General features: G+C 39.8%; 2 protein-coding genes across 4 annotated transcripts in view; one reads left to right on the plus strand and one right to left on the minus strand.

Annotated features, from left to right (window-relative positions):
• Positions 1 to 278, minus strand: part of LOC117302203 (segment polarity protein dishevelled homolog DVL-3-like) — a 54,142-nt gene extending 53,864 nt beyond the window's left edge. For both annotated transcript variants that reach the window (XM_033786021.1, XM_033786020.1), the window contains exon 1: positions 22 to 278. In XM_033786021.1, coding sequence (XP_033641912.1) covers positions 22 to 182 — 161 coding nt within the window. In that variant the 5' untranslated portion in view covers positions 183 to 278. The remainder of the gene's footprint in view (positions 1 to 21) is intronic.
• A 351-nt stretch (positions 279 to 629) lies between these two features.
• On the plus strand, positions 630 to 9,989 carry LOC117302318 (general transcription factor IIH subunit 2-like). Of its 2 annotated transcripts, XM_033786213.1 has the most exons (16): positions 630 to 759; positions 1,072 to 1,142; positions 1,559 to 1,673; positions 2,372 to 2,458; positions 3,077 to 3,127; positions 4,410 to 4,464; positions 4,939 to 5,044; positions 5,449 to 5,539; positions 5,931 to 6,018; positions 6,567 to 6,643; positions 7,029 to 7,059; positions 7,392 to 7,455; positions 7,622 to 7,725; positions 7,845 to 7,953; positions 8,596 to 8,635; positions 8,869 to 9,988. In XM_033786213.1, the coding sequence occupies exons 2-16, from the start codon at positions 1,084 to 1,086 to the stop codon at positions 9,010 to 9,012; spliced, it is 1,221 nt and encodes a 406-aa protein (XP_033642104.1). In that variant the 5' UTR covers positions 630 to 759; positions 1,072 to 1,083; the 3' UTR covers positions 9,013 to 9,988. The 2 variants fall into 2 exon arrangements, with proteins under 2 accessions (XP_033642104.1, XP_033642105.1); XM_033786214.1 differs by lacking the exon at positions 8,596 to 8,635 and having other exon boundaries at positions 8,869 to 9,989.
• The last annotated feature ends 2,800 nt before the right edge of the window (positions 9,990 to 12,789 follow it).

Raw genomic sequence — 12,789 nt, forward strand, 5'->3', positions numbered from 1 at the left:
GTGCTCACAAAATCTACTCACCCAAAATCATCGTCCATTGATTTAAAGAAAAATTTGTAGTTCGGCCGGTTAAGAACATTCTTAAAATCGCCCAAAGTCACTTGATCAGCAGGAATTGGTAATTTCACAAGATATGGTGTGTCTTCATCGTCTATATGGTATATAATTTTGGTCTCCTCCATTTTCAGACGGCCGAAAATCGGCTAAAATATCCCGGTTCCCTTCAAAGAAAAATTCAGCTTCGTTCACCACATTCTTCGCGAACACGACGTCCATGCACTACACATCACACACTGTATATTCTCTCACAGCAAACTGGCCATTCACGCATGATAATGACCCCGGAGAAGTCATGAATATTTAAATCACACGACATTCTCTGTGGCTCACTCACTCCCTCTGGAAAGCTTAAAACTCTGCGTACAGAAATTTTACTGGGATTTATTAATTCTTGCGATTTGGAATACAAAGCATTAATATTCTGGTTCATGTTTTCAGTATTTTGAGTTTGACAAAATAATTGGATTTAAAGACAACATTAAAACAACAGGCTATGTCGAAGAGTTGCGGCTGTTTCACCGATTAACATAATATTTCGGACAACAGTCGTCGTGTTTTTCATCCGAAAAGTAAAGATGGCGGCGCCCTTGTGCTAAATCTTGTTGTGCGTGCTGTGTACACAGACTTCGTAAGCCTCAACATTGTGTTTATTTTGCCTTTTTAAAGCAGTCAAGAGCAGTGTGTTTTTCCTGTTTATTCGTGAGTAAATAAATGTGCCCTTACTGGTCTGGTGGGGAATATTATAACCACGAATGATTCATTTTGTGCTAAATTTTGAGATCCTTTTTTTCATGACATTTGACTTGTTTATAAAAATATTTATTAAATTGGTGAGTTACATAAAGTGTTTACACTGCCAGCAATTGTTTTGTTAGCAAAAACCAATTCTGTAATGTTCCTTTAAAAAGGGAGTAGAGCGCCAAAGTCACTGCTGGGTCTAATCATCGGTCAAATTTTGAAGACAGATTAAACAACAGCTTTCATCTTTTCATTTTCATTTTTTTTTTTCAGAGGAAATTAACAATGGCTGACGAGGAACAAGAAAAGACGTACACCTGGGAGGGAGACTATGAGAAAACCTGGTGAGTGAACATTATAAAACCTTTAGAAGAAGGATTTGAAACTTTGCATGCTGAATTTCTGCTGATCAGAAATAAGCAGGATACAAGTAAGTAACAAATTGTACACGTAGCATGGTAGTTTAGCTGACAAATCACAGTTTTGTTGTTCCTAGCTACCTTTTTGTGCTTGAGCAGCTCTAGCAAGTTGGGCCCCCCCAGCCGATTTCATGAAACGCTAGGATTAATTCTCCCTGGAGTTAGGACGAGTAACTCGTCCTGACTCAGGATGGGTTCGTTGCGTCCTATTGCTATAGATACAAAAAGTGTACTCGTCCTAAGTCCTAAGATAAATCATAAGTTAGGAAGAGTTTGGCTGGTCAGCTGTTGAGAATTCAACAATGTCTAATCAACTTAATGATTTTTGTTGTTTCTTTAAGGGAGGCACTTCGTGAGGATGAACATGGTTCCCTTCAGACGACGGTGGATGACATCATACTGAGAGCTAAACGGAAACGTTTGGCAGACAGACCACCCAATATCCGTCTAGGAATGGTAAAGAACAGCAAGAGTGTGGCCATTTTGTAGCTTTGAGTATTTTTTGGTGAGGGAGTGGGCTCAGGTTTTTTAAAAGGGAATGCAAATTGAACTGATTGGTGTGTGACGCTGCCAGTCTACTGCATCTGACTCAAATTCTGATGGTTGAAACATTGCAGTGTGGGTTCGAATCCCCATCATTACGCTTGTGTCCTTCATCATTATAAGAACCAATTATTAAAGGAACACGTTGCCTTGGATCGGTCGAGTTGGTCTTTGGAAAGCGTTTGTAACCGTTTGTTATAAAATGCATATAGTTAGAAAGATGTTGTAAAACTAGAATACAATGATCCACACAAATTTGCCTCGAAATTGCGTGGTTTTCCGTTTACTTTGCGAACTAACACTGTTGGCCATTTATGGGAGTCAAAAATTTGACTCCCATAAATGGCCGACCGCGTTAGTCGACGAGCTAAAAGAAAAAACCATGCAATTTCGACCGATACTTGTGTGGATCGTTGTATTCTACTTTTAAAATATCTTTCTAATCACATGCATTTTATAACAAACGGTTTAAAACGCTTCTCAAAGACCAACTCGACCGATCCAAGGCAACGTGTTAAAAAGGCCCTAACACTCAACAGTATTCAGGATTAGTTAAAGCGGTCATCGTGTTAAAATTTCTGATTTTGCTTACACTTTATTCTTCTCTTTAGATGAGGCACCTCTTTGTGGTGCTTGACATGTCTAGATCTATGGAAGACCCAGACTTCAGACCAAGTCGACTCCGTTGTTCAATCAAGGTGAGAATCCCAACAGGGTAAAGCTCAAATCAGAGGGTATCAATTTTAAATCAGTTTAAAAGCAGTGGACACTATTGGTAATTACTCAAAATAATTATTAGCATAAAACCTTACTTGGTAACGAGTAATGGGGAGAGGTTGATAGTATAAAACAATGTGAGAAACGGCTCCCTCTGAAGTAACGTAGTTTTCGAGAAAGAAGTAATTTTCCACGAATTTGATTTTGAGACCTCAGATTTGAAAATTGAGGTCTCGAAATCAAGCATCTGAAAGCACATAACTTCGTGGACAAGGGTGTTTTTTTCTTTCATTATTACATGTATCTCGCAACTTCGAATACCGATTGAGCTAAAATTTTCACAAGTTTGTTATTTTATGCATATGTTGAGATACACTGAGTGAGAACCCTGGTCTTTGACAATTACCAATAGTGTCCAGTGTCTTTAAGTAATAAGGATGGCTGAGTTAACTCAGTGAAACTCTGTCAATTAATGTGTCTTTTTTTTATCTTTTCTTTTCTGGGTGTGCAACAATGGATTTTACATAAACCACTGAATTGGTAACTGAATTTAAAATGATTGTGCTGATGTTTTCACTTTTTTTATCTCTTTGCAATAGTTGTTGGAGACGTTTATTGAGGAATACTTTGACCAAAATCCAATCAGCCAGGTTTGTATTTTACTTAATTGTACACAATTATAACTCATTGTTGCTTTTAACAGTAGACTTTTTACTTACCCGGTAGTACTCATTAAAGCCATTGGACCCTTTCGGTTCAGAAAAAAAAAAAAAGTTCACAGATTTACAAATAACTCACAGGGTTTACAGAAGGCAATGGTGAGAGACTTCTTCTCTTGAAATATTAGTCCATGAAATGCTTTACTTTTTGAGAAAAGGGTAAAACAATATAAATTCTCGTTAGCGAGAATTACGGATTTGTTATAAACACATGTCATGACACGGCGAAACGCGGGAAAACAGGAGTGGGTTTTCCCGTTATTTTCTCCCGACTCCAATGTCCGATTGAGCCTAAATTTCCACTTCCACAGGATTGTTATTTTATATATAAGTTGTGATACACGAAGTGTGGGACTTGGACAATACTGTTTACCGAAAGTGTATAATGGCTTTAAGACAAGTTCTCAAGAAATAAATCTACAAAGCAAACTTGATACTCATGGTGTTACATTGATACCTCACCATGCAATGCCGCAGAAAGCCCACATGCATCTAAAGACACTGGACACTATTGGTAATTGTCAAAAACTAGTCTTATCACTTGGTGTACATCAACATATGCATAAAATAACAAACCTGTGAAAATTTTTAGCTCGCTTGGTCTTTGGAGTTGCGAGATAACAATAAAAAAGAAAACACCCTTGTCACACGAAGTTGTGTGCTTTTAGATGCTTGATTTCGAGACCTCAAATTCTAAACTTGAGGTCTCGATATCAAATTCGCGGAAAATTACTTCTTTCTCGAAACCTATGTCACTTCAGAGAGAGCCAATTCTCACAATGTTTTATACTATCAACCTCTCCCCGTTACTCGTTACCAAGTGAGGTTTTATGCTGAGTGATAATTAATTTGAGTAATTACCAACACTGTCCACTGTCTTTAACTTGCATTTAACTTGTGATCTTGTTTGATCGTCCTGATCCTTTTTTTTGTATAGCACAATTGTACAAATGCCTTGTTTTCAATTTAACAATGCACAGTGATTAATCATACATGTACCTACTACTTTCTACTTTCAAGAGGATCAGAGCATACTGATCGAAACGTCAAGTTGAAACCAATGTTTCTTTTCAGAACCACCCCAACTCATTAGAGATAGTCAATACATGGTGTTACCGAAAAAATTTTCATATCATATTTCCACCATGCAAAGTTTTAAATCTTACTCACTACTTTCTTTGAAACGAGTTTCTCTTTTGTTTAATGTGGGCAGATCGGTCTGATTACGACCAGCAATATGAGAGCAGAGAAACTAACAGACCTTGGAGGTGAGTAAACACCATAGAGGTACAACCAGCTGGTCCCAATCACAGAGCTGCTTAAGCAGAAAATATTGGCGAAACATTTTTCCGCTAAGCAAAAACAAATATGTCTGTCATTCCAAATATAGAGAAACTTGTCTTTTCTTGTGTTGATTGACTCTGCACCAACACCCCTTCTAATAGGTCACACGAGCAAGGTCGGTTATTCACATGGTATTGCCAACTCGGAACCTATGGCTATACATCCTTTCGAAAGACGAAGGTAATAAGGACAAAGTGTCAAGACCAGGAATCGAACCCACACTCTGCTGATCAACACCAGAGCTTCATTCTGATGAATTCGACGCTCCACCATGACATGCCACATTCTCTATGGTTGTCAATGTGCTTGTCATTAGTGGTGTCTGGCTGAAAAGTCTAAGATGTAAGGAACCAAACTCAAACGACTAAAATCAAGATTTTGTTTGTTTGTTTCCCAAGGAAATCCTAAGCGTCATGTTGCAGCTTTGGAGAAATGCAAAGACAAACCATGCTCCAAGGAACCGTCTCTTCAGAATGCTCTAGATTTGGCCGCTTCATCCCTCAGGTACTATGGTTGTGTCTCACTGTTTTGTGGCAGACCAATAAGCTATTCACCAGCTAGAATTTGAAGTGTCTGGTGCAATGACTGGCTTAAGTATCGCTTAATTTGAACTAGTACATGAGACCAGGCTTTCTGCTTTTCCTTGAGATTTCGGCTTGAGATTTAGAACAAAGAACCATTCCAACAGCTTTATTCCACATGCTGCATCTCTTTGGAACTCCTCACTTGGTTTATGTTTCCCCCATTCTACTATAAAATTGACTGTTTGAAGATGAATCATTCTTTTCAGCCCCTTAGTAGGAAGTGAATTTTAGCCTTGTTTTGGGCAAACTTGCAGCATTTTGTTTTTAAATACAAATATCAATCATTGGGTTGTTTACTTGAATGTTGATTGTTGTTATTTACAGACATATGCCTGGTCATGCAAGCCGTGAGATTCTTGTCATCTTAGGAAGCTTAGTGACTTGCGATCCTGGAGACATTCATCAAACTATCAAGGTAGAAATCATGCTGCTGCCATCTTGGTCATGTTCCCTGTATTCTATTGTACCAAAAGGAACCAGACTATTTCTCCTATTTCTGTCTATTAACCAGTTCGTTGGGTTCAATGGGTAGCGAGGCACTGTGTCTGGTTGCGCAAAACCTTGCCCCAAATCATTTGACATTAAGTGGTTACTTGTGACTTAGCGAGTCAATGTACCAGACATGATTCAAATCTAACTGGCAGATGACTTTTGACAGGTTTCAAATAGTTTTTAAACTTACTGTCAGATGTTTCAAAAAGTTTTGCTTTCTGTGAATCATGCTTTTAACCAGAATCATGGAAAGAAATTGTCTGGGTATTGTTTTCTAAAAACATAATAATGTTATAAATTATTTTGGAGAGCAGGTGATGAAGGAGTTAAACATTCGCTGCTCTGTGATTGGTCTCGCAGCCGAGGTCAGAATTTGTCGCAAGCTCTGCACAGTGACCCAAGGTACTTTTTTAATGGTTCACATGCTTACTATACAATTCATTTGTTAATGGAGATGTATACATTACGAAATGAAAGTTAACAATTTGGTAGTACTGAGGTCCGAATAAGCCAAGGCTTGTGGTGGAGTGCCTGAAATCTTGTTGAATCATCTAGTTTCAAAAAGCGTCGCAATAAAAAAAGACATGGGGTGAGCCCTCTGTTGCTTCTTTCTAAGTTGTCTAGTAGAGTTGGGTGTGATTGCTGGCTATAAGGCAGTTAGAGGTTGAATGGCTTCTGACTGGCACCCCAAACAAAGATGTTTTCAAAATAGGGAGATCGCCAACACCGGGGCTTGATGGCTCATTTGGTATAGAGAGCCGGCTTGTCAATCCAGGGTCTTGCTCTGGTTTTCCTTGTTCAGCCCAAAATCTAAAAGAGCATAAAGTGATTTGACAACTTAAATGCAACAAAGTCCAAGCACAATCTCCCACAAAAAATGGCAAAGTTTGAGACAGAGATATTTCTTAGGACAAACTTGATTTTGATCAATTCTATGGTTTGTCTTGAAGGAACTTACGGAGTACCGGTGGACGAGAGTCACTATAGAGACTTACTTAAAGAACACACCAATCCCCCTCCTGCCACCGTAAGTACATCATTTATTGTGGGCTCTTTTACGTTTAATAGATGCTCAATTTGGATCTGAGATGAAGAATATTATTTGGTTTTACCCTTCCACCGATGTGTACTGAGTACTGTACACTTTGTACTTTCTCAAGTCCTTTGAAAACAAAATCCACAGACATTCTCTACAGACCGTTGCCGGCTCACCACTATACAAAGATGCAAATTTAACAAATTAAAGCGCTTCTGTATCCACTGCCAAAATTTACGATTGCTACCAGGCAAGCTCATCGGTTTAGTGGTAAGACATCTGCTGTAGGATGGCAAAGGTTATAGGTTCAAATCCCTGTATTAATCACTCTATTTTCATAATCAAATTTTAACTTTATTTTATTTTTTATTTCCAGGTGAATACCGAACCAGCACCGATTCGAATGGGTAAGTACAGACAACATAATAATAATAATAATATCCAAGTCTTATATAGCGCACGTATCTACCAATAAGGTACTCAAGGCGCTGAGTATATACAAACTTTCAGAAAGATAGGTTATTGCAGAGATGAATTCTGAGACCCAATTATGTAGCACCTTATAAGGGTCTACAAGGTGCTTCGACGCATACAGCAGCCACAGCCAGGAACACCGGGGTGAACCCCTTCTCTTTTCGATAAAAGTGCACTGGGTTCTTTTACATGTAGTCACCAGAGAGAACTGTTCGTTTGCGCCTAACTTTGTAACATTTGTTTTTCTTTGGGGTTCTTGTTACAGGATTTCCTCAGCATGTTCTACACACTGAAAAGGACAAAATGGAAAAACCTTCAATGTGCATGTGGTTAGTCGCTTAATTGTTTTACATTATCAAAAAAAAGGGGTAAATAATTTCCTACCTGAGATATGCGATTTGATTCCATAGAAGACACATGAGTAATAAAATACAGCTGATCTCCAATCTATATTTCTCTGATAAACCATCCAAATCTTCTCTTTGTTACATCCAGTCATCTTGATGTCAAAGGTCATGTAGGCTTCGGCTCAAGCGGTTATTTCTGCCCTCAATGTCGAAGCAAGTACTGCGAACTGCCGGTGGAGTGCAAAGTCTGTGGTAGGTACTTTTCAAAACAGCTTTGTAGACGGCAACAGCCAAAATTAAAATCCCAACACTGGGTTTGGTCTTATGATAAACACTCTTTACTAACCCCCCCCCCCCCCAAATAATTTCAGCTCTGACGCTAGTCTCTGCTCCTCATCTGGCTCGTTCTTTCCATCATCTCTTCCCTCTTGGAGACTTCTTGGAAGTTCAACGAGAGACGCTCAACTCGGAAGAGAACTTGTAAGTGTCTGCAAGATTCAATACTTCATTTTACGTCTTGTCCATGTCTACTTCTTTCTGTAATGCACAGATCAGTCTTGCTAAAACTAATGCTGTACCCAAATTGCGACTATGGCTACAGCTGTTGCCAAGGGTGTTGCTAAGGACTAACGATACTTTAACACATGATGATGCGGAAATCTAGCCGTAGCCATAGCTGCAGCCGCCAATTCGGACACGGCCTTGGTCTTGATTGGCGACGCGAGTTATTCTATTAGTCACCAGAGAGGGCGCTGCATCGACCGGCTCGGAGGGACTGGGTGAGTCTACAAATCTGAATCAACTTTGATCCAGATGTTTGTTTGATACAATCTCCAGTGTGATCTCTAGTAGTTCCTATTGGCCCAATTCACCTGCCGCCATCATCAGATGCCCCATACTGGTGGGCAATGTCACTATGCATTACTCAGTAGGGTGCGCATTTTAGGTGACGCAGCATGTACAGGTAGACCTATTGCCCACCAAAATGGTGAGTGTGGCACAGTCACCGCATGTGATGTGATTGCAAGGGGTCAATTGTGAGATTCGGACTACTCTAACAAAAACTCCCTGAGTGCAGTGACGAAGCAGTGTCTTTCAAATCTTTTTCTCTGTCCATTCTAGATTCTGTTTTTCGTGTCAACGTGAACTCAAGGAAGCCACGGTGAGTGCACTTTCAAACTTTGGTTCACAAAAATATTTTCTTCGGGCCTCAACCAGGGTCGAAGAAAAGTCCCTTATCATTTTGAATTGTTACATTATGTTATATTTATACCTGACTGAATGAGAAAATAGAATTGGCAATAGCAAACTGCAAGCCTTTGAGAAAGACTCTGCTTGCGGTCGAAATGTCTGGCCATTAACTAATTTTTGCGTTAATATCTGATTGAACTTCAGGTTTTCCAGTGCTCCACCTGTCTTCATACCTTCTGTCTGGATTGTGACCTCTTCATCCACGATTCTCTCCACTCATGCCCAGGATGTGCAAGCACAAGGTCTGAGCAGTCAAGAACCTCAAAGGAATCTCACCACAAGAGGTGAAACATCAAAGGAAGTTCACCACAAGAGGTGAAACATCAAAGGAACCTCAAAAGAACCTCACCACAAGAGGTGAAACATCAATGGAACCTCAAAGGATTCTCACCACAAGAGGTGAAACATCAAAGGAACCTCACCAAAAGAGGTGAAACATCAAAGGGACATCACCACAAGAGGTGAAACATCAAAGTAACCTCACCACAAGAGGTGAAACCTCAACCACAACTGCTGAGAACAAGTCAAACTCGTGCACAAACTGTTGCAAGATCTTGTGTGCCCATCTTAAAGAAAACTCACTTCCGCCAAAAGACGTAGATACTCAAAAATCTGGGATGTCCGCATCTGTGATCCCGAAAGTTCAAATCCTTGTATCCTTATCCAAGACCATAGGCCATAATTTGCTTCTCGAATCCCAGGAGTATAGCTAGGGTTAAATCAGTAATACATTGTACGTTAAGTGGAACTGCATGTGTAAAATTGGCGTTATTTAAATAATGTATGATTTGAGTTTGATGTGAAATGCTTTATTTACAATAACAAATGTACTTTGGCCAGACGCTGAATTAAATATTGGAATAATAATTTAGTTTTTTACATATTGTACATACTTGTATCAAAGATTCTAATCAAATGTAAATAAAGTACTCATCCATTGGCAGTTTAATTGAGATTCAAACTTTTTGAAACTATGAAAGATTTCTTAAAGATTTATAAAAGTGGCCCCCACAAGTCAGACATTTTATGCCTTTTAACATCTTCCAATATCTAATAGATATTAACTTTGCAGCTGGGACAAATAATATAATTTGCTGTTACACAAATATAGTTCAAATTTTCTCAGCTGGGCAGCCAGAATTGTTACTGATGTGTAAAGGGCCATTGCTTTTTAGTTGGGGCCCTGAGGCTGGGTCATGATTTTTTCGAGGGGCCCTGGAAAAGGGGGGAGATTACAACCCCGCCCCTCCCCACCCCTCCTCCCATACGAAGAACTGTGAACAAATTTCTTCTAATAGCGCCCTCTTTTGAACCCGCCTCCCTCCTCGGGGGACAGATTCATTCCGGCACCCCCCCCCCACCCCCCGCGCAACCCCATTCAATTATGTACATTTTGAAAGCAGTTATTAAAGCAAATATTTGGTGATTGTATCTAGTTGCAAGACGGAACTGCCTGCTTGAAAATAAACAAATCATCATTATTTGGTAGCTTTCAAAACCGAGTTGTTTTTGCATTCGTTGATAATAACCAATCGTTTCAAAACGGTTTTGTTTCAAAACGAACAACATCAAAACTTTCGCATGTCACGCACGCAAGCCTAATACACGTTGCACGCGTAAACTCATTGTTGGTGCATGGCTGTGGACGTGGATATCGTCTCGAGATCCCACAACTTTTAGCCATTCGTTATTGACGGAATATTTTTTCTGGAACACCTTCAATGAAAGCTTATAGCGTTCTTATATCTGTTGGGCCAAATCGCAAACAAAATCACACCTTGAGTTTCCCTGGTGGTGTGTATCTTGCACGGCACGCAACATGTTAGACTTTATTCAAGTCCTGTCCTCGTCCGAGAGGTCCCTAATAAGCATATCGCATATTGAGTGTAGCCGCACATACTTTTTGCTGTTCAAAGTTTTAGGTTTCAAGTTTAACACTTTATTTACGGTTCATTTTGAAGTCAGGTTTTCCTGATACCTGTCGTCATGAACTGCTGAACTGAATGTGTGTCAAAGTAATTTGTGGTAAACAATTTGGAAGGTTTCTGGTTTAGCCACGTAAGAGTTTCCTTCCGTGGTTTAACCGGCATTTGATAAGAATGTTACTGGTTCCGCTCTAGTGAACTAAAGTGATTTAAAGGCAGTGGACATTATTGGAAATTACTCCAAACAAATATTAGCATAAAACCTTACTTGGTAACAAGTAATGGGACGAGGTTGGTAGTATAAAACATTGTGAGAAACGGCTCCCTCTGAAGTAACGTATAGTTTTCGAGAAAGAAGTAATTTTCCACGAATTTGATTTCGAGACCTCAGGTTTTAGAACTTGAGGTCGCGAAATCAAGCATCTGAAAGCACACAACTTCATCTGACAAGGGTGTTTTTTTCTGTTTATTGAGCTCAAATTTTCACAGGTTTGTTATATAATATGTCATACATAATATGTTGAGGTACACCAAGTGAGAAGACTGGTCTTTGACAATTGCCAATAATGTCCAGGGTCATTAAAGAGTGAAACAACTTTTGAAAAACTGAAAAACAGTGCCCCAGGAAAAAATCATCGAGGCATACAAAGTAGGGGAAACATGGCCCCTGTGGTTATCACTCCATACACCCCCCCCCCCTGCATCACCCCGCCCCGCCCCCGCTTCTGCCAGCCCCGCTTCCGCCCCGCCCAGCACTGTAAAAACGATATAGACCATTATAAAACATTTGCTTTCAAAAAGAGCGACCTGTATTCGCCTCCCTCCTCGGGGGACAGATTCATTCCGGCACCCCCCCCCCCCCGCGCAACCCCATTCAATTATGTACATTTTTAAAGCAGTTATGAAAGCAAATATTTGGTGATTGTATCTAGTTGCAAGACGGAACTGCCTGCTTGAAAATACACAAATCATCATTATTTGGTAGCTTTCAAAACCGAGTTGTTTTTGCATTCGTTGATAATAACCAATCGTTTGATAAGAATGTTACTGGTTCCGCTCTAGTGAACTAAAGTGATTTAAAGGCAGTGGACATTATTGGAAATTACTCCAAACTGTAAAAACGATATAGACCATTATAAAACATTTGCTTTCAAAAAGAGCGACCTGTATTCTCTGACCTTTCTAACAAGTAAAATACATTAATGGAAATTACTCCAAACTGTAAAAACGATATAGACCATTATAAAACATTTGCTTTCAAAAAGAGCGACCTGTATTCGCCTCCCTCCTCGGGGGACAGATTCATTCCGGCACCCCCCCCCCCCACCCCCCCCCCCCCCCCCCGCGCAACCCCATTCAATTATGTACATTTTTAAAGCAGTTTTTAAAGCAAATATTTGGTGATTGTATCTAGTTGCAAGACGGAACTGCCTGCTTGAAAATACACAAATCATCATTATTTGGTAGCTTTCAAAACCGAGTTGTTTTTGCATTCGTTGATAATAACCAATCGTTTGATAAGAATGTTACTGGTTCCGCTCTAGTGAACTAAAGTGATTTAAAGGCAGTGGACATTATTGGAAATTACTCCAAACAAATATTAGCATAAAACCTTACTTGGTAACAAGTAATGGGACGAGGTTGGTAGTATAAAACATTGTGAGAAACGGCTCCCTCTGAAGTAACGTATAGTTTTCGAGAAAGAAGTAATTTTCCACGAATTTGATTTCGAGACCTCAGGTTTTAGAACTTGAGGTCGCGAAATCAAGCATCTGAAAGCACACAACTTCATCTGACAAGGGTGTTTTTTTCTGTTTATTGAGCTCAAATTTTCACAGGTTTGTTATATAATATGTCATACATAATATGTTGAGGTACACCAAGTGAGAAGACTGGTCTTTGACAATTGCCAATAATGTCCAGGGTCATTAAAGAGTGAAACAACTTTTGAAAAACTGAAAAACAGTGCCCCAGGAAAAAATCATCGAGGCATACAAAGTAGGGGAAACATGGCCCCTGTGGTTATCACTCCATACACCCCCCCCCCCCTGCATCACCCCGCCCCGCCCCCGCTTCTGCCAGCCCCGCTTCCGCCCCGCCCAGCACTGTAAAAACGATATAGACCATTATAAAACATTTG

This window comes from Asterias rubens, chromosome 18 (genome assembly GCF_902459465.1).
Source record: "Asterias rubens chromosome 18, eAstRub1.3, whole genome shotgun sequence".
Taxonomy (NCBI): Eukaryota; Metazoa; Echinodermata; class Asteroidea; order Forcipulatida; family Asteriidae; genus Asterias; species Asterias rubens.

Bases quoted from the DNA above. Each gene is read 5' to 3' on its own strand.
- LOC117302318 (XM_033786213.1), top strand. From the start codon at position 1,084: ATGGCTGACGAGGAACAAGAAAAGACGTACACCTGGGAGGGAGACTAT. The intron at 5,045-5,448 runs GTACTATGGTTG...TGTTATTTACAG, and splicing joins TTGGCCGCTTCATCCCTCAG to ACATATGCCTGGTCATGCAA. The intron at 5,540-5,930 runs GTAGAAATCATG...TTTGGAGAGCAG, and splicing joins ACATTCATCAAACTATCAAG to GTGATGAAGGAGTTAAACAT.